This window comes from Rhipicephalus sanguineus, chromosome 6, assembly GCF_013339695.2.
Source record: "Rhipicephalus sanguineus isolate Rsan-2018 chromosome 6, BIME_Rsan_1.4, whole genome shotgun sequence".
In the NCBI taxonomy this organism is placed as follows: domain Eukaryota; kingdom Metazoa; phylum Arthropoda; class Arachnida; order Ixodida; family Ixodidae; genus Rhipicephalus; species Rhipicephalus sanguineus.
The window spans coordinates 105,616,078-105,638,260 of NC_051181.1; the positions used below are offsets into that span (position 1 = coordinate 105,616,078).

The 22,183-nt window shown below is 47.6% G+C and overlaps 2 protein-coding genes across 2 annotated transcripts in view; both read right to left on the reverse strand.

Annotated features, from left to right (window-relative positions):
- Window positions 1–790: 790 nt before the first annotated feature.
- On the reverse strand, window positions 791–10,247 carry LOC119396088 (probable phosphorylase b kinase regulatory subunit alpha). The gene is given in 5 exon segments (XM_037663172.2): window positions 791–1,009; window positions 1,011–1,517; window positions 3,605–6,310; window positions 6,312–6,521; window positions 10,044–10,247. Coding segments are annotated over 4 exon segments (3,465 nt in total). The 5' UTR covers window positions 6,507–6,521; window positions 10,044–10,247; the 3' UTR covers window positions 791–952.
- Window positions 10,248–15,804: 5,557 nt separating this feature from the next.
- LOC119397456 (probable phosphorylase b kinase regulatory subunit alpha) overlaps window positions 15,805–22,183 on the reverse strand; it is a 7,654-nt gene continuing 1,275 nt past the window's right edge. Inside the window, 5 exon segments of the mRNA XM_037664881.1 lie at window positions 15,805–16,300; window positions 18,492–18,674; window positions 18,676–18,690; window positions 19,366–19,611; window positions 21,174–22,178. Coding sequence (XP_037520809.1) covers window positions 15,950–16,300; window positions 18,492–18,674; window positions 18,676–18,690; window positions 19,366–19,611; window positions 21,174–22,178 — 1,800 coding nt within the window. The 3' untranslated portion in view covers window positions 15,805–15,949.

Sequence of the window (22,183 nt, forward strand, 5' to 3'; positions counted from 1 at the left end):
CGCAAGAAACTTAATGAACAGCTCTCGAGGCAACTGAAAGTGCACATGCCATGTGCCAGACTGTTGATTTCATAATTTAAGAGTGTGGGAGTTGGTTTGGTGAGTGGGTTGAAGCAGCATAAATGAAAAAAATAAACAATGTGAAAAAAACTCGCGAATAGCTTATGCATTCGCCTAAGATGACTCAAAGGCAAAAGCCATCCAATGTGGCTATTGTACTGCGCTTGTTGGCTCACACGAATGCCAGAAAGACTAAGTGAATGTGCAGCTTGTGCGCACATTCACTTGTGTGCACATTCAGGTGGTCATGTGAGTTTAGTCGAGTGATGCGAACTCCGCTTAAAAATTTTCTTTAGTCATGTTAACGGAACAAAGACAAAGTGAATGAGTAGCTTGCGCACATTGAGGGACGTGGCTGGTCATATAACTTTAGGCCGAGTCACATGAATGCTGCTTCTTAGAAAATTTTTTAGTGATGCTAATGCTGCAAAGATGAAGTGAATCCGCTCCAGGTGTGCCTATGGTCATGTGACTTTTTGTACCACATGCCGAGATCCTTCTCGTGAGCCATCTAAAGCTCGCGACCTTCGTAACGTGCATGGGTATGTCCTAAAAAGGTTCAGTTGCAGATTACAGTGATCAACACTGAATTTCAGCACGCAGTGCACGGAACAGGCAAATACTGAAAATGCGCCGATACTGGCAAATACAGTCAAGCACCAACACAGGCAAATACTGGCAAACAAACAAGATCGCCATACCAGATTTGCATGTAAACAGACCAGGTGTGGCAAGGAAAAAATATTCTTTGGATTTGTTCACCCAGTGTGCACGTGACAACATAACATAACATAAAATGGACAGACGAAAATTCCTGCAAACACAAACTTAACACTTGCTGTGACCTTCTCTATATAAGGCCTCGTCCTTGTGCGTTGAGTGAAGCGGGGCCTCACGAAAGCGGACACTCCAGGACGGATTGTGGGAGGTCGTGGAGCGTGTAGGCCACCTGAGCGAACCAGGTACATCATGGTGCCGTAGCAGCCGCTGGGTGCACTGTCGAGGAAATGCTGACAGAGCCCCGCTGTCCGACAGCAGGCAATGATGGGTGCACTGCCCGCGCAGCACAGCGTGGAGTTTCCTCGGCAGGCGCGCTGGTCCTCGAGAAACAGGGCGTGAGCCCTCTGGACGATGGTCTCGATGTCGATGGGCATGCTGAAGTTTGTCACGGCTTCGTTCTCGACGATGAGGTTCAGCACCATGAGGGCTTCCACCAGCATCTGTCTGTACTCGGGCTCGGGAACCTTGTTCAGTATCTCTTCGACGCGAAGCGCAAACTTGAGCTCCCCGGGTGTCATCTCCCGGGTGAGCGTTTGCTGAAGGCACTGGCCGCCGGCCCAGACCCCGGGACAGCGCTCCAGTACGCGCCACACGCACGAGTAGAAGCCGACGGGCACGCGGTTCAGGGCACCGTCGAGGCGCCGGCGGCGCAGCCACTGCCCCTGGCGGTCTGACACCTGCGGCAGCAAGAGTTGGTATATTGACTCAATAATCCAATACGTTTGACGTAACGAGGCAACAAAGGAACCACGAAAAATGCCGTAGTACACAGTTTGCAGTTGATAATCCAGCTGGAAAAGTACGAAGAAAGCTTCCATATAATTAGAAAGAGGGACACGTGTGTTAGTGATACCTATATGAGCCTCATTTATCAAGAATTAATATTTTTGGTTTCATTCTGTGATCCCAAGTTTACCAGGTGCAATAGCATTTACATTCTTTTGCAATGGTTCAATTGTGCAAGCTCCAAGAGGCTGCTGGAGGGTTTGTATGTAAATTTTTTGCAATAAAGTTCAGCAACTAGTCCCTGTCTCACTGCCTTGTCATGTGCCCACTAAATTTTCAATTGTCAACTTTAAAACCACATTAATATATCTTAAAGGCAACGTTCGCCACTAATAATCGGTCAGAAGTGCCCGCGTAAACAGGACAATCAAACACAAACATCCTGAGGTTTTAATTTTGCTGTCAGGGCTCCTTTAAACTGAGTTTATATAAACAAGACGGCTGTCAAACTGCTTTTCGATCACAGCACACTTCTTGAATCGCAAAGCACAGCTGACACTATTTGATAAATGTGTGCTCATTAAACTACTACTCTCAACGCTCAGTACTTGCAGTAAGCATCTTCAAACAGTTTGCGACAAGTTATTAAATTGCTGCTTTATTAGCTTATGCTGTGACTGTGCCAGATGTTTCATGCAGGCCTGGAGTTCTTCCTCCCTGCAGAATGTACCTGCTGGTGAATGCATTTGTCATACATTTATCGTACCCGACTTTGCTCATTTGAAGTGCACAGCCTAGACAGCAATGCTTTCAAAATAAGTTATGCTCAGTGCTGAGTCCACACTAATATTGAAACGCCTGCCTACAATATGCACAGCCTAAATGTTTTAGCAGTTAACGGTACCATAGATAAGTAGTGAAAAAAAAAAAAATGCGGTGGAAAGCTCTAGCCAGGGAGGGCACAGATCCATGTCTTTTTCAAGGGTGGTGTTTGACTTTAATATGGTTAATGATGATGATACGTGCTTGAACTATATTAAAATAAACGTAATAATAATGCATTCATTAAAGTCACCTGCAAGTGTTCTAATGATGCATTTCGTTTTTAAACAAATACCACTGTCATTCAAGCGTGCTGCTTTACTTCTATATTTGTCCAGATAAAGCCAATTTCCTGATGCATGAGAAAATATGCTGCTATACTTTCGGTGTTCCTGCTTCTTATTTTGATGCTGAAATGCAACTGGAACAACTACCTGCTGTGACACATTATTGAAATGCGGTCATAATGCCTGCTCTCTTCAGGGGTTGTGCATCTCACGTACCAACGTGATGGGGACTCAACACTACTATGGAAAAGAAGGGAAGGCACCAGTGGCATTGTGGCAATGTACTAGCGGTGCCAAATGAAACGTGAACAGCGGAGCGAGTGGCCTAAGCATTAGCAAAGGTTTAGTGCGAGCCGTCCAGTCAGTGCCAAGCGTGCACATCCGCCTTGGCAGCACTGTGCGATCCCCTTACTGTGCGATTTTTCGCTTCTGTTCTAGTTCTGATATGGTGAGATAAGGACGGCCGGCGTGGGCGTGCCTGGCGCTTTCGGCCGTGTCACTTTTTTGTTCGTTTATATCTTTTATTTTTTCCTTTCAGATATCAGAAATAGAACAGAAGCAAAAATATTTCACTACAGGGGAATCACGCAGTGCTGCCACACCGGATGTGCACACCTTTCAATCGTGATGACTCGACAGCGTGCACTATACAGTCGTTAATGCTAGTGGCACGTGCTCCGTTGTTCGCGTCTTATTTGACGCCGATAGTACAAGGATGAACACTCTAGACTTGGCTAGAGCCTACCAGCCATTAAGACCCTGACAGCACCACAAAATCAAGGTGCCCTGTGTTTTGCTACTCTTGATTTTGTCCTAGCGATAGTGCTGCTTTCTGTTACATTCCAGTAATGCAGGCTCCTTCGCTGGTGCACTTCTAAACTTACCACATGGGAACAGTAGGTGACTATAATAGTTATGGTAATCATTACCTGTGGGTCGTCCTCGTCGTCACCGTGGACAAAGGTATCCACGACACTGCACTTGGCGGCAAAGCTTCCCGGACTAACTGCCGTTATGCTCTTCACAGCAGCCAGTTCTCGGCCACTCAGGATGTTCTGCAGGAGTGACTTCATCTCAAAGGGGCTGAGGTTGAGTAGCAGGTCAGCCGTGTCGCGTAGCGAGCACTTTGTGGCGCGTGCCAGCTCGGCAGCCATGACCTGAATGATGAGTCCGACGCGCAAGCTCAGCATCTCGCGGAACAGGTGTGGGTCGGTCCGTATGAACATGGCCAAATAGGCAAGCAGCTCCTGCGTCAGCATGGCCGTGCTCTGGTCATTCCGGTGGGCGCGCGCGATGATGATTCTCAGCTCTTTGGTCGACAACGGCCGAGTGATGACCTCCTCGTAGTGTGGAGGCATGCCGACCGTAACCTGCTTCTGGCGAACCAGGAGATCCGTCACCGACTTGGCCAGATCCTCAACTCGCTTCCCGAGGCAGCTCGCAAAGTGTCGCACCAGCCCCCACTTGTGTTCTCGGCAGGTCCGTTCGTAGAAGTCCTGAAAGAGGTCCTTGACCGTGACCACCGAGTGCGGCTGGCCAAGTCCCGTGTCCCAGTTGAGGCCCTTGTGGACGGAGAGGTAGTGAAGGATGTCCCCTTGCTCCTCGAGAGAATCAGTCTCACGTAGGGTTGTCAGCAACTCCCACTCGGCAACGTGGTCGAGGTGCAACTCTGACATCGCTCGGAGCGGCACCTGCTCTTCGAGAGACGCGCGCCGAGGGGTGATAGCAGTTGTGGTGGAGTACGATGGCATGAACGTGTTGAACTCGAGGTCAAAACTGTCTCGACTGGTGATCGAGCGCGAGCGTTTCACGAGACCTGCGATGCCAGATTTTCGGGATCGAGCACCTGGAATGCCCATTCGCAAAGAGTCATGCATGATGGCTCCGGGACGATTGAGCCATGTGCGCCGCATTTCACGGTCGAGGTAGTCCCGCACTTGTGTTGGCAAGCTCTCGGGGTTCCCATTTTCGTAATCCCTCAAGAAGTCCAGACTGGCGATACAGGAAGTGCTGATGAAATCGCCGAGCTTGCCTAAGCAGACTCTCGTGCCATTGAGGTAGCCACTAGACAACTTTTTAATCGTCTGGCGCAGGCTAAGCGGAACCTTCCCATTCACCAGCTGTCTTTGCTGAAGTGTCACAACCATCGTTGGTCGCCCAAGGATGTTCCAGTGTGATCGCAGCACAGAAATGTTCGAACAGATCGTGTCTGCAAATAGGTCTACGTCGTTCACCAAGTGAAATTCCTCACTGTCCAAGTTCTGTGGTGAGAAGACAAATAGTCGATCCTGGAGCAGGTAGACCTTGCTTGTGGCCAACAGGCCCACATCTTTAGTTGGACGACCCTTAAGGCCGAGCTTGCTATTTCGGCCTAGATAGGAATAAAGCTCCCCCAACACTCGAGCGGGCTGCACTTCAAAAGGGCACACTTCACTGACTGTTTGAATGTCCTCACAGATAGCCGAGAGCTTTTCCTGGAGACAGGAATCTTCGGCTAGCAAAACAACCTGAACTACCACTTCGGGCCGTTTCAAGGAGCACAGGCGACGATTCAGTGGGTCCAACTCGCCAGGTGCAAGGAACCCTTCCTGCAAAAGGCGACCCAGTATGAAGAGGGACTGAGACCACATGTATGGGACCTGCCCGACCGGCACCCTGGCCTGGCTGTGGGGTGTCTCAGATTCTAGATGAACTTTGTCCGCTGGCACACCGTACATTTCGGGTACATGCCTGAGACCTTCCTCTGTCCTTGTCATAAGCTGTTCCAACTTTTCAGAATACTCATCCACCATACCCGCATCACCCCGAAAGCAGGCATCTATGATCATGTAGCAGAAGAAGAGAGGCCATTCACACTCGATGTTGTCAAATGCTTTCAGTTCCCAGGGTTCGTAGTGCAACCTTCGAGAATCCTCTCTCGCAGTCTTGTAGCCGTCCCGAAGGAACCTCTTACAGCCATAGTGGCCCTGCAGTTTTTCTATGACAGCCTGGCGTGTTGTCTCGATTAGTTCTGGGTCGGTGACAGAGAATGCTGGGAAACCAATCACAGTTAGCAATGCTGCCCCCACTTCCTTCGAGCTCGACTCTCGTGGCAACATTGAGTTCAGCACCGCATCACACTTCTGGGCTTCATCTGGAAGCACGTGGATGACCGAAGGTGGTCCTCCTCTGCCACCGAACAAGTCCAGTTCATTCAAGGCCTCTAAGGCAGCCTTGGCAGCCCCCACAGAGCTGGCATTCAGCTCTGGAAGTCCGTGGTTGGTCTTATCACCCCTTTCCCATATGCCATAGTCTGGAATGCAGTAAGCGTTCTCTATGTAAAACACCAAGTTCTGCACAAATGCCACCTCGTCGAGGCTAAACACAATCTGGAGTCCCGATGCTGTCATTTGCGCCAGCACCAATAGGTACACGGAAGTAGCGTCCAACTGGAGGTGACCCCACTCCCCATCACCGACGCAGGTGCTACCCGTCACGGAGCTGTACTTGGCGTGGAGGCTGTCAGCAGGGCTCTGGCTCTCCTTGAAGCGCTCGACCTTGTCCTTCTGCTTCATCATGGCCATGAGCAGACCGCGCATAAGCTTGACGCAGCTTTGCTCCAGCTCGTACGCCTTGGCACGATCTTCGTCAAGCTCCTGCATTCTTCTTGTAGGCCATGGACAGTCCCCAAACTGAGAGCACGCAGTAGACGTTGTCCCGCACCCACGCATGGTTCTCGTATTTCTGCGATGGGATCAGCCCAGTGACGGGATCCTGATGGTTCAGGATGGTGCGGTACAGCAAGCGCTGGTAGTAGTCCAGCCGGACGCCAGAGTTGCTCCTGCTCCTCATGTTTCCTCCTTAGGCCTGGAAACGCAAAGTTGGTCAGTGACCTAGTGCAGCAAAGCTAACTTAATACGCAACTGCATACCGAGTTCTCATGAAACTTCTTGTGCTTGCCATATGGATAGCTTCTACCCATAGATCGGCATGCCGAGTCACAAGTAACCCTGCCAATTCACACTTCCTCCACATTGATTTCACAGGCATGCGATATAAGAACATGTCATAACAGCACAGCATGCATCGATGTCAGCTTATAGCATACAGCTAAGCTAGTTGGAATTTCAATATTTCATGGTTTTAGCAGGGAAAAAAATTGAGAGAAGAAAAAGAAGGAACCAGTGTCCTTATTCTTTAGTCTTCCTTCTCTAATTTTTTCCTATTTCCTTCTAAACAATAGAAATGCATGCAATATCAGCTTGTTGTTTTGACTGCACCTGTATTCCAGTGTCCGTAATGAACAGGCTGAAGTGGCTTGCTTATAAAGAATGACTTGGTTAATTGTGTGATGCGGCAACGGGGCTTATCCGGCAAGGGCCATGTAGCAGCCCAGCAAAGTGAAAGTATTTTCCTTGTTTTTCTCGTTATGAGATTGAAGGTATCAATGACCATGCAAGAGTGTGCACAATAAGATTCACTAGCAGTAATATCGACCGAATCCCGGCCGTGGCGGTTGGACTTCGGTGGAGACGTAATGCTAGAGGCCCTTGTACTTAACTTTAGGCGCATGTTAAAGAAGACCAGAAGGTCATAATTTCCGGAACTCTTCGCCACGTCCCTCATAATCATATCATCCTTTGGGGACACAGAACACCAACAATTATTAGTAGTAACATCATGCCTACGTGGCACAACTGTTGTCCAGTAGATGGCCTGAAATCATGTTTTTTTAAAAAGCTCAACACCCACAATCCAGGTGGCATTAAAAAAAAACCAATTCTCCATACCTGCTTCGCGCTTTTTGACAAATCCAACAAACAAAATCACGCACATTTCTTACGCATTGTGGGAACGGTGCAAAGCAAGCTTTGCCAAACCAGCAAGACGTGACATTGTGCCTTGACTACTTTGGCAACACACATGTTCTGCAACAGTATTCAGCAGGCCCATAGCCAGGAATTTTTTTCGAGGGGGGGGGGGCACTTGCTGAAAGCCTTGACTATTTGAGAAAAACGCCTATTTTCATTATTTATTTTCGGTAAAACACCATGTATCAGAAAAATTTCAGGGGGGGGTGCGCCCCCCCACGCCCCCTGGATACGGGCCTGGTATTCAGCCATGGCTGTGGAAACAGACTACAGCTCCTCCACCACCCACACAATTTAAACCATGGGGCACCACTAAGACAGCTTTCCAACTGTCGCAAGCTCTGTCACTCCGAAACTACGAGTTGAGGTTCAAGTGAATATTTTCGTGAATGAACAATGACGTGGCTCCATGGGCTTCTTTCTGAGGTGTAGAACTCCAGCCCTCAGAGTGAACTATCACAGCTCACTACCTTTTATAAGTAATTTGTTGCTATGAGACGAGACCCGTGTCAGTTGTCTCAAAGCACTAGAGTGTACGAAGAAAGTTGGTAGAGGGGTCATTCTATCTGTCCATGCATGCATATGTGACCGGTCAGTAACATATCCGGCTGCTACACCTGGGGACGAGAGTTTGAATTGCACCACTAAATAAATAACTGAAATTTATCTATAATTCTTCACTGTGTGAAACAAACAGTTTGGAGGTAGGCAAAGAAAGCTTCGGCTTGGAACTTAAGTGTGTCGAACTTATTGGAAAATATTTTTTATGAGACATCTAAACATAGCACCCCTACTGCATTGATAGATTCAGTGGCACACGGAGTAGAGCTGTAAATTTCGCTTCTAGGTGTCATATGTACTTGTAACTGTAATCAGCTGGTACAATGCAAGTTGAGAAGCCCCACATATTACTGATGGATGAAACTCTTCAAAGACATCATATAGCAAGGTTGTGACCTTCAGTACACAAACCAGGTGGGAGACTTCTCAACTTAATGTGACATTTCATTCGAATGGGAAAGAGGCAAGGGAGTAGGGTTCTATTAGAATGGAAGCAGCCAATAAAACAAGTACCGGGAAAAACTCCATAGATGTACTGCATATCGAGATTCTTCAGCGATGTAACATAAAGCAGATATGCACCAATCCTACCAGCCTTTCTACCAATGCATGTGTAAACACAGCCTCCACATTAAACCGTAATTAAAGTGAATATGGCTAAGCGCCTTTTTGTTTTTCCAGTGGTGGGTGCTAATGATTTCTGGCCAAGTTCTTTGACACTGGTAGCTCAAGGTAGTACTAATCCAAGAATTTTGTATACCGCACTATTTTCTTGCTATGTTGGAGGGCTGCCGACCCCACAGCCACAGTGTCGTGGTAGAATGCCTTAGATGCAAGCAAAAAAAAAAAAAATCATCAGTAAAGCCTTCTTTTGGGCAACCATTTCAGGGTCCATGCCAAACGGAGCACATCTTTTGGCATGGGTTCATTTACAAGTCATCTTTGCACATCACGAAATGCAGAGGTAGCGGTGACAAGCCAGAAGAGTACGTGTAAACGAAAATTAGGGACACACTGCATAATACGTTTCCTCTTTCAACCTGTGCTTCCTGCTGTTTCTATTTATGCATTATACAAGTTTGTGTTACTTCAGTTTATCAAGATTCTAATCACCAGGTAGTCAGATATTAAAGCGAAGATGACATGCCAGCTCATCTTGGAAGGTTTTAAGACAACACTAGAACATACTCCTCACTATTTGCTCTAGACGACTCAAGTAACTAACCTCTGGTTTTATTGTTATATTTTTTCAACATTCGGCGCACCACCGGGATATTCCGACGTACTGATGCACATATCACGGATACTTTCTCGGTATGTATTCATCCGTGCAGTCTACTAATGCGATGTGCTGTGACATATCCGCTACCACAGTCGAATTGAAATCCACTTCTTCAACGCCACATAATAGAACTATGCCCTCTAGAAAAGAAACAAAACAGGCTGGAGTTTCAATAAACAGGCATTTGCATAGGAGCAAAAAAAAAAAAAAAAAGGAGAGACGCGATGACTGTGAACCTTGACGCATTATCAAGTGGTCACATGCGCGTAAAAACGGCGTGAAACGCATTGCAAGCGGACATTTTTAACCGACAGTTCAACAAAGCCGCCAGTGGCAAAAAAAGGATGAAAATCAGGGCTTTGGTAGCACTACTTAAAGCGCATGTCAACGCACCCTTCACGCTCAGCTATCTGCGGAAATGGCCACTGTGATTGCTCAATCAAGAGTACACTGGCGACGCATAATCTATGGGTCTCGGCGGCGAGTCGACATGCAGCGCACAAATAAACGCAGTTTCCGGTGACGGTCTGGCGTAACCCCCATACGTCGATTATGTGGCTTATTTGTACGCATCTATTTCCTCGGCACTCTACGACGAGATGTTTGAACACAGAGCGGCCTTCATAGCCCGTAGTTAAGCGAAAGCGCACGCCTCACATCGTGAAGCCAGCTTACCTTTGACTACTTGTAACAACGGGGCAACTTATACGCTTGATATAGACTGCAGCTTGACAAGCTGTCACGTATCGTGCAGCACGTGCTGGAAACAAACACGGCAAACTTCATTGTCACGTCCACCCTAATCCCTTCCATGAAACGCGCGGACTGACAAAGCGGATCGGCTCGGCCGCCTCGACTAGCTCGACCAGCTGACTCGAAATGGCCGGGCTAGGCTTGACTCCGTGCCGTACCGGCTTTTCTCTGGATGATACATGTACATGGGTAACATGGGTATGGTTGGTGGCTTCATAGGATTTCTTCGCGTCATGGAGCAAAGAAAACATTCCTTGATGTCACGCGTTGGCTGCGCTTGGTTGTGTACACATAGTTAGTTTGTACGGTTTGTACGAACTAGATGGGTGTCAATTCGCAATGGATGTATGGATGGATGGATGGATGGATAAGGCTGTACCCTTTAGATCGGGCGGCGGCTCACGTCTCCTAGCCGTAATCAACGCTTATAGAACTTGCTTCTAGAAGCAGTTCCAGATAAGGGTCGTGGAGTGGGCCACACAGGTCGCCGCCAACCTTGGGTTGATGGCCATCTAACACGGAATCGTCCCCAACTGTTTTCTGACGAAATAAAGTTTTTCCATCCATCCATCCATCTAGAAACGTTGGCCGTAATACAGTTAAATACTAGCACTATGTATGTACTAGCACTTCCTCCGTAGGTGAAGGAATACGCTAGCAAAAATACCAATAGGATTTCCTATTGGTCCAATAGGAAATCGCTATTGGTTCTATAGGACATCTATTGGAGCTGTATTGGTTGTATAAGACTTCTATGGGTACCAATAGACACCAATAGCCACCACCTAGTGGTGTCTTATTCGACCAATAGAAGTTGTATTGGTCAAATAGGGGCTGCCTTTTGGTGTCTTATTGGACCAATAGGAGTTGTATTGGTCAAATCGGTGCTGCCTATCGGTGACTTATTGGGCCAATAGGAGTTGTATTGGTCAAATAAGTACTCCTATTGGTTTCTTAATGTACTAACAGAAGATGTACAAGGCCAACAGGAGTTTTATTGTTCAAACAGCTACCGCCTATTGGTAGCTGTTTATAACATCTTATGACTGATTGAGCGCGTCGGACCCGATCCCGATCAAATTTCTTGATCATGATTGGCTATATTACACGCAAGCTGCAGACGGGATCAATTCACTTTTGATAAGTCTGATCCCGATTGAGCTTAATCGTACACCGTGAGACACCGTGTGCAGTTAACAACTCACGCGACTAAAAGAGTTATATAAAAAGGCTGCGTGTCGACCACGGCGGTACGGTGTCTCCGTACATGCCGTGCGGTAAACGGGCACTATAGTAAAACACGCTAAAGAAGAACTTGCGAAGGAATCGACAACACAGACACCACAGAATAATATTAAAGAAACCGCCATGAGATCACACCCAGGTGACAAACAAAAAAAAAAGTGAGACGGTGCGCGGCGTGGCGACGCTGCATGTCTGAACATTTTTTTTTACACGTTCCTTTGTTAAGCAGGCTAAGCCATGTGCTAAGCTTTAAGATAAGCTTTGGATAATATGTAAAGTTTATAACTATTTATGCTAAGCAATATAAGTAGTGCTGTAAAGATACAGGAGAAAGAATTGTGGATCTGCAAACGCGACCGACCGTGCGTTTGGCGCGCCATCCGCGCTCAGCCGATACGAAGACAAGCCCAGCCTGCGGCCAAGCTAGGCCAAAACGTTGTGTCTGTCATGGGTGTGTTCCAATACTCACCGTAGACGGCTAAATAGACAGCTAAGTGGACAGCGGCCATCTTAAGTCCCATTCCAATTCTCACGTAGCCGGCAAAATAGACAGCTTCGAGAAAGACAAAAACGATGCAGGCTACTTTGCTGTCCAAACAAGATGGCGGCTCAGCGCAATGCTCGCGTAGCTCGGATCTCGCCGGTATGGTCGTCTGTACAGCTGTAGGCGCTTTTCCAGGCGCTCAATGTAAGCTACGTTAATTTTTTCATAGGTTTGAACACGAAAGAGGCTAAAGAAAGAACATTTACGTTTGTTTTTCTTAGCTTTCTCTTCTCGACGCTAGGTGGCATCACGTCGCGTAGACGTCTTCTAGACGCGTTCCATTTGTCGGACAACATGACCTCGATGCTGTCTTCTAAGCTGTCAGCGTAGACTGTCTACGATGCTGTCCAGAATTGGAACACAGCCCATGTGTCTGTCGCCCTAGCGCGCGCTTTGTGTGGTCTCGATGCTTCACGTAAGCCTGCTTACACGATGTTTGCTTTAGTGTGCTTCCGCGACGATAACGTGAAGACTGTGTTCAGCGTGCACCAGATGGAGACGTTCTGAGCCATAAATGTCTTGGATTTCGACCGATTTCTACTCTACAAAGTGGCACCAAGAATAATGGCAAGACGAGCAACAAGGCCCATGTGCTCCGATTGTTTGGTGAGTTGAGTGGGCATGGTAGTTACTCCTATTTAGTATTTATTTGATATCACCTTTTTTTTGTATTCAAACTTGGGACGAAGCTGAAAGGTCGGGAAAACAAGTCCCTCGTCCTTTGTCTCCGGTATTTGATGACAGCGAGACCAGCAACGCCTCGATTGCAAGTCCACACGCTCTCAGAAGTTGAATGATTGAGCGCATATATTATTGCAGTTTGTTTTTGTGTTTGTCAGTATGCACAAAAAACGTAGCATAGATTAGAGGTAAAGGACAGGCGCCCTGCTGGTGAGTGTAGTTGGAGTCTCGCAAGCCCTTTGTAAGTATTTACAACGTGCGTGTTAAGCCGAAAACGCGTTTATCGCCTCATAGTAAAACACTCTAGTCGATGCGGTTTGTGTGTTGTAGTGCGCGCCAATCGGCTTATCATACTTGTTCGACATAATGTCACAAGAACCACAGAAGGCCACATGATAATTCATTATACAAAATGTGCATAGCATATGTACTGCACTGGTGCGATTTTTTATTTCATATTTTTTTTTATTTTTACATACTGCAGCCCAATTAGGGCTATCGCAGGAGTGGGTTTATTAATGTTGTTGGCTTAATTGCATAAGCACGTAACATGCAGCACGTGTGTTATATCCACCTCATTGCAGCCTGACTGCTTTGTTGGGCTTGCAACGATATGGAATCTAGGCTGCCTTTACTACTGTCTTACATATTACCGTTGCCTCATCGTGAATCTACCCTAGCTTAATTTGTTTCATGCCATCTTTAAGTTGAGATTTAGTGGCATGCTCTAGGTATGATAGTCGCACCACCATCGTGAAAAAGAGCGCGTCACAGATAGTAAGTGATTATTGAGTTTGCTGTAATTTAAGGACGAGTTTGCAGTTCATTCTTGGGTACAGCTCAAAAAACACAGGACGCAAGCGTGTAAACGGGATAAGGTGCTGCTTAATTTTTAAAAAAATTTTGCCCCTTTCTTTTCCTTCCTTTTTTGCCGCAAAATTTTGCCGATATACTGGTTTCTTCCACGCAATAAGCCACGGTTGGGCGTGTAATATTTCACTCAGTTTTTTGCTATAGTTCAGCTCCTGCAACATTGTGAACATGTGCAGTGAATTAAGGTCTAGATAATTTCTCACTGTGCCGCCTACTTTCTATACATTGCTTCGAAGGTAAACTTTAATTAAACATGTGTTACTGTTTTCTGATTTCATGGCTCTGTTTATTTACAGAATCTTTCAGGCACTTCCTCGAGTGCGGATGAGGCAGTCCAGAAGAAATTGACACAAGACATAGTTGCCTTGGCAAAATAGTCGCCCGCAAGAAAGCCAACATCATCAAGGGCCAGAAGAAGCACTTGTAGTTTTGATTATGAGAATATATTTGAACATATGCCTCATTCATCCACTGTGATTATCATTGCAGGGGCGCTGCCACAGTGTGGGCCTTCTGCATGACGACAAGACACCCATAAAACACTTGCACAAGACTAATTCTAATGGGGCTGAGAAGTGGGCAAATACAAAGCTAATACAATGCCAGCAGGCAAATACAGAACCAATAGGCCAATATAATTCCAATTGGCTAATAGAGAACTAATACACCAATATAGGTCCAGTAGGCTGATATAGAACCAATAGACCAATAGCCAAATACAGTTCCAATAGACCTATAGAACCAATAGACCAATAGGTGTCAATAACCCAATAGGCTATTGGTTTTTTATTGGGAATTTTTGCTAGGGAGACTGTCGCGCCACCATCGGATCTCAGGAGAACCCACTGGAGGAGGGTTAGAAGACGACAAACTAGCAGCCGCTCCCTTGTTCGGCTGTGCTAGCGCGATTGTTACGCGTTGGCAGTAAAGGAGCACGATCACTTTGCATGTTTCCTGCATCAGTGAACAAAACCGGTTCCTCCGTGACACGATAAACCTGGTTCGTTCTTGTGAGACGCGAAGTTTTCGTGAAACTATGTGGCAAGATCACGCTTCCAATGATCCCACAACATACACATTTCAGCCACGTAGGTTAGTTAAATGTTATCGTGTGACCTTTTCAGCTCAAACTCGCGCTGTTTCACTTGTATATAGCATCCGTCGGTGTTTTTGTAGTGCATGAATCCCGTAACATTGTGTTCGGGAAATCGAGCTCACGATGTCCTGTTTTATAACGGAGCAATCTCATATAGGCGATGCTTTAAACTAGGGCGCTTTATCCTTTGTCAGAAAAGCACTGTTATGAATCGTGCGAGGGGCCATTCAGTAATTCGAGGCTGCGTTCGCTCCACGCCTATCGTGGAGCGAACGATAGCCACTGTGATTGCCACTGTGATTAACGTCCCCTTACAAATATCACACAGATGCTTTCAAATTCTCGTTCTTCCCGCTTGCGATCAGAGAATGGAATAGCCTGTCCCCCTCCATTACCAGTAGCACATCCTTAGCCACTTTCTCAAAACTAGTAGAAGGCGACTTGATAGCCTCGCAAACCTAATATGGTGTTACGTGAACTTTTTTGTTCTTGTTTAAGTAAAGTGCCAATGTGTTTGTACTTTGAAAAAATGTTCTTGTATGTTTTTTTTATTTCTTCTTTTTATTTTTTAATTTTCTTTATTGACTGTACTAAATCACTGTCTTTGATTGTTCACCTGTTATAATCCCTCTGGGATTGACAGTATGTATGTATAAATAAATAAATAAATAAATAAATAAATAAATAAATAAATAAATAAATAAATAAATAAATAAATAAATGCGGCCGCTGCGGCCGGGATTCTATCTCGCGACTTGCGGGTCAGTGGTCGCGCACCATAACCACTAGACCACCGTGGCGGGTGAATTGAATCACGGGGAAGAGCATGCGAGTACAAATATTTAGAAATGGCCGCCGTTATCTCAGCGGGACAACTCCCAAAAAAAGAAGAAAACACTCCTCTGTTAACGGTCTCTTGGCTGCACAGTGCCGTTCCATAGGAACATGCCATGGTCCATCAAGTAAACGAGGCATCAGCTTGGAGCGTCGGTGACATGTACGGGCTAACACATTACATTACGGAAATAACTGATTATTTAACTTCAGTAACAACAGGGGAACCGCAAAGAACTTACACAAAGCCCTCGAGTTAAACGAAAAAAACTAACAAACAAAAGGAGCAATCTAAAAGCAGCCACGTCGTCGCTAGGTTCACATATGGCACGTCCAGGATTTCATTCAAAATGAAACCAGATCAAATGAATGAAATGAAATCCGATCATTTCAAGTGAAACCAAAAGGGAGTCATTTCCTGGGAGTGACGACGTAATCCTTCGTGTTGCCAGGGGTAGACCACAGCTGCACTTTCCGGCGCCAGTTCGTCGGCCGCATTTGTAAATACAGAATTGTAAGGCGAAAAATACGTATGTAATCAATATAAATACAAGTTCACGAGGGCGTGCAGTCCAGAGAGATGTCAACGTCGGGCAGCATGAAGGCGACCGATCGCATCAGGTACGTCATGGTGCCGTACATGCCACTGGGCGCCGAGTCGTAGAACTGCTCGCAGATGCCTGCGGAGCTCTGACAGGGCATTCCGGCTCGCGTGTCCGTCGTGCAGCAGAGCGTCGCGTTGCCCTGGCAGCTGCGCTGGTCCTCCAGAAAGAGCCCGTTGGCGCGCTGCACGACGGTCTCGACGTCAATGGGCATACTGAAGTTGGCCACCGTGTCGTTCTCGACCGCCAGGCTGATGACCATGAGAGCCTCGACCAGCAGCTGCCGGTACTCCGGTTCCGGCACCTGAAGGAGGTGCACTGGAACGGTTAGTCTGTCAATTTGGGACTGACACAAAACTCTCTAGAGGGCAATATCTGCGAGCATGGTATATATATGGCTCCGGCATGGCGGGTATGCTTGTCAAATATTAAAATGGGGATTTCCGTGAGTACACACCGATACGGTTATGAGGCACACCCCTTGTAGTATAGGCGACTTGGCAATACTTTGGGATCCTTAATGTGCACCTACATGTGTGTTCCTGTATTTCGCTCTAACAGCAATGTGGCCGCCATGGCCGGGAATCGAATCCGCGTCCTCGAGCTGAGCAGCGCCGCATCCTATGGCTACTTGTCACGCAGAGTTTGTCTAAACTTGGCCTTTCTGGCTTCAAACCGTAATTTGTCTTCCAAAAAAAAAAGACAAAAAAAAAAGACGCTGACCTAACTTTTAGGTCTTGCGGTCCCATGCTATCACAAAAGTGGGTGTCTCCCAAATGACTATGTTCGAATAGTATGTACATCGTTCTGCCGAGCACTTGGCCGGACGTGCGCGTGTGCCTATATAACCGGTAGGCACACGGAGGCAGCAACTATCTGCCTCCCACAGCAGCGACGGATTTTCGACTATTTCACCAAGGCTGTGGTGAGTTAAGGTGTGCCCAGAGAAGATCTTTACGGGGCCTCTTTTTGATATTAGTGCCCATAAACTACCGATCGCTCCACATAGGTGTACATCTTTACCCATTAGAAAAACCGGTGGGTTCCTGGTCAGCACAGAATATCGAAACCGGTACCTCCCCTATTGGAAGTGGTAATACCAAAGGTAACGCTTCCCCATTTCGCCAACGCTTCGGCGGCGACATGGTAGAGCGTCCGCTTCTGAACGCTTTCGAACGCTCTGTTTTCGATGAACGCTCGTGCACACCTAAGTTGCCCGAGATTATTTTAAGTATAGCTGAAAAACCGAGCTGTGTTCTGCTGCTGACACCGAGGTCGTAGGTTTCATTCCTCACCGATATGGACGAATTCCCATTGGAATCGAATTAGATCCCTTTTAGTGCTGCAGCTTACGCTTCGTAAAGACGCTCAAATAACAAGGCGAAGCAGAGGTAACATTGGTTTGAGCAGCGGAACTTAAAACGAGGGACAAAAAAGAACACAGATAAGAACGTCGATGTCCTTGTCTGTTTCAATATCAGAGGGTCTCAATATCTAACAGGGGGTCTCAATATCTTGCTTGTTGCAGTCACACGAATCCAGCAATGGTTTGAGGGAACCAAGAGGACTGAAATGAGCTGTTGCTTTTTGATGAACGGCAAAAAGAATAAAGAAAAAAGGAATGAAAGTGAGCAAATAGAAAGTTTACCACACACGGGAACCGAAATACCGTGCACTTGGGTATTTGTGTGTGCATTCAAGTGTCGGGAAGTGCCACTCGGAGCATGAAAGTGAACTCGAAACAACGTGCAGGCGTTCGCTTGATCGATTGCTCGATCGATCGATCGATCGAGCAATCGATCAAGCGAACGCCTGCACGTTGTTTCGAGTTCACTTCATGCTCCGAGTGGCACTTGATCATCAATCAATCAATCAATCAATCAATCAATCAATCAATCAATCAATCAATCAATCAATCAATCAATCAATCAATCAATCAATCAATCAATCAATCAATCAATCAATCAATCAATCAATCAATCAAATGTAACACTGGTACTTTCGTACTTCGGCTGTTTACATCATAATTTTGAGAAGACGGTCAGCGATGTCTTCATATCTCTGTGAAATTAGCCTTTTAAGCTACATTGGTTCGAACGCTAGTGATGTATTCGCAATAAAGGTGCGCCATAAATTGTAGTACATCTCACCAATAAGGAACGCAGCCGCCCAGGTAAAGCGGGTATAGATATATACAACATACTGTGGCCGACAAAGGTACTGTCCGTAATAGCATACGACCACGCATTTGAGCTCGCAGTTAACAGCGTATAGCTGCGCATTACAACAGCTGTCAACTACACGAGCAGCCACATAGTACAAACAGTGGCGTAGGCAGAACTTTTTTTTTTGGGGGGGGGGGGGGGCACGGGCACGGTGTGCCCCCCATGGCTATGTCACTGGTACAAACTCTGTGTGAGTTATGTTGTTTATGGATGTCTTCAAATACACAGAGCAGTCGTGACTGTTTTTCCGAAGTAGTTTAGTCAACTGACCATGTTGAGCATCTCCTCGACGCGTAACGCGAACTTGAGCTCTCCGGTGGTCATCTCCTTGGTGAGCGCCTGGGACAGGCAGTATCCACGCACCCAGACGCTAGGGCAGCGCTCCAGGATGCACCAGACGTGCGTGTAGAAGCCCACGGGCACACGGTTTAGAGCGCCGTCCAGCCTGCGACGGACGAATCCACAGGCCCTGCGTGCAAACACGAATGCGCTCGGCATGCACAAACGATTAGCTCACGTCGCGGTCTGCTGAACCGATACGCCCCACCAAAAGAAGTATATGTGTCACCAATATATCTCCACAACACTGATTCTTCAGGAATTACTCCTCACTGAAGCAAAGTGAATACTTTGATGGACTAACTAACAAACGAAACGCATGCTCAATGCCATTTAAACGGCCATATTCATAGAGGTATAGAGTGAAATGCACGTTTGTGCATTCTTCAAAACTGTTTTAAACAAGTTGAACTGCCTGAAGCCTCTCTTCGGAATCGAGTCTTACTTATTGGCTGACGGTGTAAGAACGGCAAGCTCCACATTTTAAAGAAAAAAAAAAAGAGTGCGTACTGCACCTCTGTGTGTCCTGACTTGACACGTTTATGACACGTATGTGACACGTGCATAGACAGAAACTTAGTTGACAGACACAGTGTCTCCCTTCCTGCTTTCTTGAGTCCGCGTTTCTTCTTGCAATATCTACGAAATTTTACAGAAGCTTCGTTTGCCAACAATCCCGCATCCTGAGCTTCACCGCAGCAGAAGAGTTCGCTTAGTTGTGCTATTCCTAGAGGCCTCGATCGCTGCTCACGTTCACGTGTGATCGTGGTTGGCAAGCGTGCTGCCTTTGGTACAGCTAGCTCACCTGCGTTTCGGAAAGGAGCTCTTCCACCTCGCTGTGCACAAACGCGTCGGCCTCGGAGCGCCTGGGCGAGAACACGCCCGGGGAGCTGATGGAGGTGGCGCGTATGCTCTGACCTTCCTCATGCTCCTTGCCGCTGATGATGTCCAGGAGCAGCGACTGCATCTGGTACGGGCTCAGGCCCAGAAGGGTGTCGGCTGCGTCGTCAACGGAACAGCGGGACGTACGGGCTATCTCGCCCACCATCACCTATACGCATAGTCGTCGTCATCAGCATCAGCACCACCACCAGTGCCGGCAGTGCTCAGAAAGATCTTGAACATTAAGTGGGCTTGGTTTGACGGTGGCAAGCGAAACTGCTGACACTCAGGATGGAGACATTTTAGTTTCATCTCGCCTCCGTCACAATATACAAGACATACATGAAGGAGTGAGGGCGGACTGTGCACACAGGATTCTCCCAGTAACACCAAGCTTTAGTGTCCTTCTAGGATTTCTCGTGTCCTCGTTTAACCTTGCTTGCGAGTGCAGGCGCGCGACCTCGTCGTTTTTTCTGTCCGTCGTCACCTGTGCGCTCTTCACGACAAAAATGAAAAGTTGCAAACACGGATCTTGGTGTTGACGTTATCGCAGCACATAGTCTCCTTTCGTCATTGTTTTCATTCTTCCGTTAATGACGCCAATTTCGTTGATTTAAATATAATGGCCATCGGTTGACCCCCTGCGAACTATATGATCTGCCTTACCAGGTTCAATAACCTACTATGCATACTTTTCTCTGTTAGGCAGTGTTCACATTCACATCCCTGCTGGTCTACAACCACTTGCGCAAGTCCGTTGGGACTGCGTAACTGTGAGGACTGTGACGTTGTCTGTGTGCCCCCCTCTCTCTTTCTCTGTATACCTCTCACATTCAAACTCCCCCATTCCTTTCCCCAGTCTAGGGTAGCACGCCAGTTATTCTAGAATGGCTTACATCCCTGCCATTTCTCTCTCTCCTCTTCCCTCCTTCTCTGTCACGCATGACACCTATAAGCTTTCCTTCCACATTTCAAGGTTATGACAAATTTAAGCGCAATAAAAGGCAACGAATATGAAGAACTGCACAGGACTTTTTGACATCTCCAACGAGTGTTTACAGCCACACATTTGGAATTTGGATTTGTTGGTACGAGATCTTCGTTGTGAATGGCGCAGGGCGAACAGGAACCCGCCGTGCCTTGTGCCGTCGTATGTTTGTGTCTCTGTTCGTCCTGCGCCACTTATCAAGAAGAAGGGCGTTTACTGATCAAGCTGCTCAATGGCCGTACAATGAAAATGTCACACAATGCGCAAACCATCGTTGTGGCACTGATGAAAAGTCGGTAGTGTCGTTAATTAAAAAAGATAGCTCCGTAAACCACAACAATTTAGTTAGTTCCACTGAGAGAGAGAGAGAATAAACATTTATTATTATTGAATTTACAGAAGACCATCGTTGGGTGGGGCCCTCAGTCCAGGGCTGCATTGCCTTGCGCGACGCGGCGAGAACTTCTATCTTATTCAATGTCAGCAGTTGGTCCATTTTGGCAATAACGTGCATTGCACGCCTCTAAGACTCCTTAAGAATCGCGAAACAGGAAAGATCCGGAAGAGATTTGTTAGATTAATACTAGTCTTATTATTTATCGAGATTACCGAGTGTTATTATAGGTATGAGGGTGTACTTGTGAAGTTTTCGCTGAATTCAGCAAGCACTCCACAAATCACTGGAGGCATCACTCCACAAATGTCATAGCTGATGATTGACGGTATACGAGAGCACCACGTACCTGTATGATGAGGCCGACGCGCAGGCGCTGCATCCCGAAGAACAGGTGTGGGCTTTCACGCATGAACATGGCCAGGTAGGCGAGCAGCTCTTGCGTAAGCATGGCCGTGCTCTGGTCGCCTTTGTGTGCGCGCGCAATGATCTTGAGCAGCTCCTTGGTGGTCAGGGGCCGCGTGATCACCTCTTCGTTGTGCGGAGGCATGCCTACCGTGACCTGCTTCTGGCGCACGAGCAGGTCCGTGACGGATTTGGCCAGGTCTTCGACCCGCTTGCCGAGCGCGCTGGCGAAGTGGCGCACCAGCGCCCACTTGCGCCCGTCCACCGCGTGCTCGTAGAACTCCTGAAACAGGTCGCGCACGGTGATGGTCGAGTACGGCTGGCCGAGGCCGGTGTCCCAGGACAGACCCTTTCGCATAGCCAGGTAGTGGAGGATGTCTCCCTGTTCCTCGAGCGAATCGGTCTGCCGCAGCGTAACCAGAAGCTCTTGCTCCGCCACCTGGTCCAGGTGCAGCTCGGAGACGTTCTTGTACGGCGGAAGCGTCACCAGCAATTCCTCGAACGAGCTTCGCCGAGACATCAGCGCAGAAGGCACGTTGGCTTCGTCAGCCGCCGCCGGCATCGCCAGACCGGCGTAGTCGCTCTCGGGTGTCGGGTACTCCGTCCCGCCGAGGGAGCGGCTACGCCGAATGATACCCGTGACCACAGATCTGCGTTGTGGTGTGCCGCCCAGTGGGCTACCCGAGAATATGTGGCTTCGCACGTAATCGGAGCGCATGGTCGCCGGTTGGCGGACGTCGTGTTCCAAGTAGTTCTGGACTGCGGCCGGCAGGGCTTCCGGCTCGCCGTCCTCGGCGTTGCCCAAAAAGTCGAGGCTGGCGATGCACGAGGTGCTCAGAAAGTCCCCAAGCCTTCCCAAGACGACGCGAGTGCCGTTGATGTAGCCGCTGCGCAGCTTCTTGATGGTCCGCCTCAGTGAGGGTGGCGGCTCGTTGTGGACCAGTTGTCGCTGCC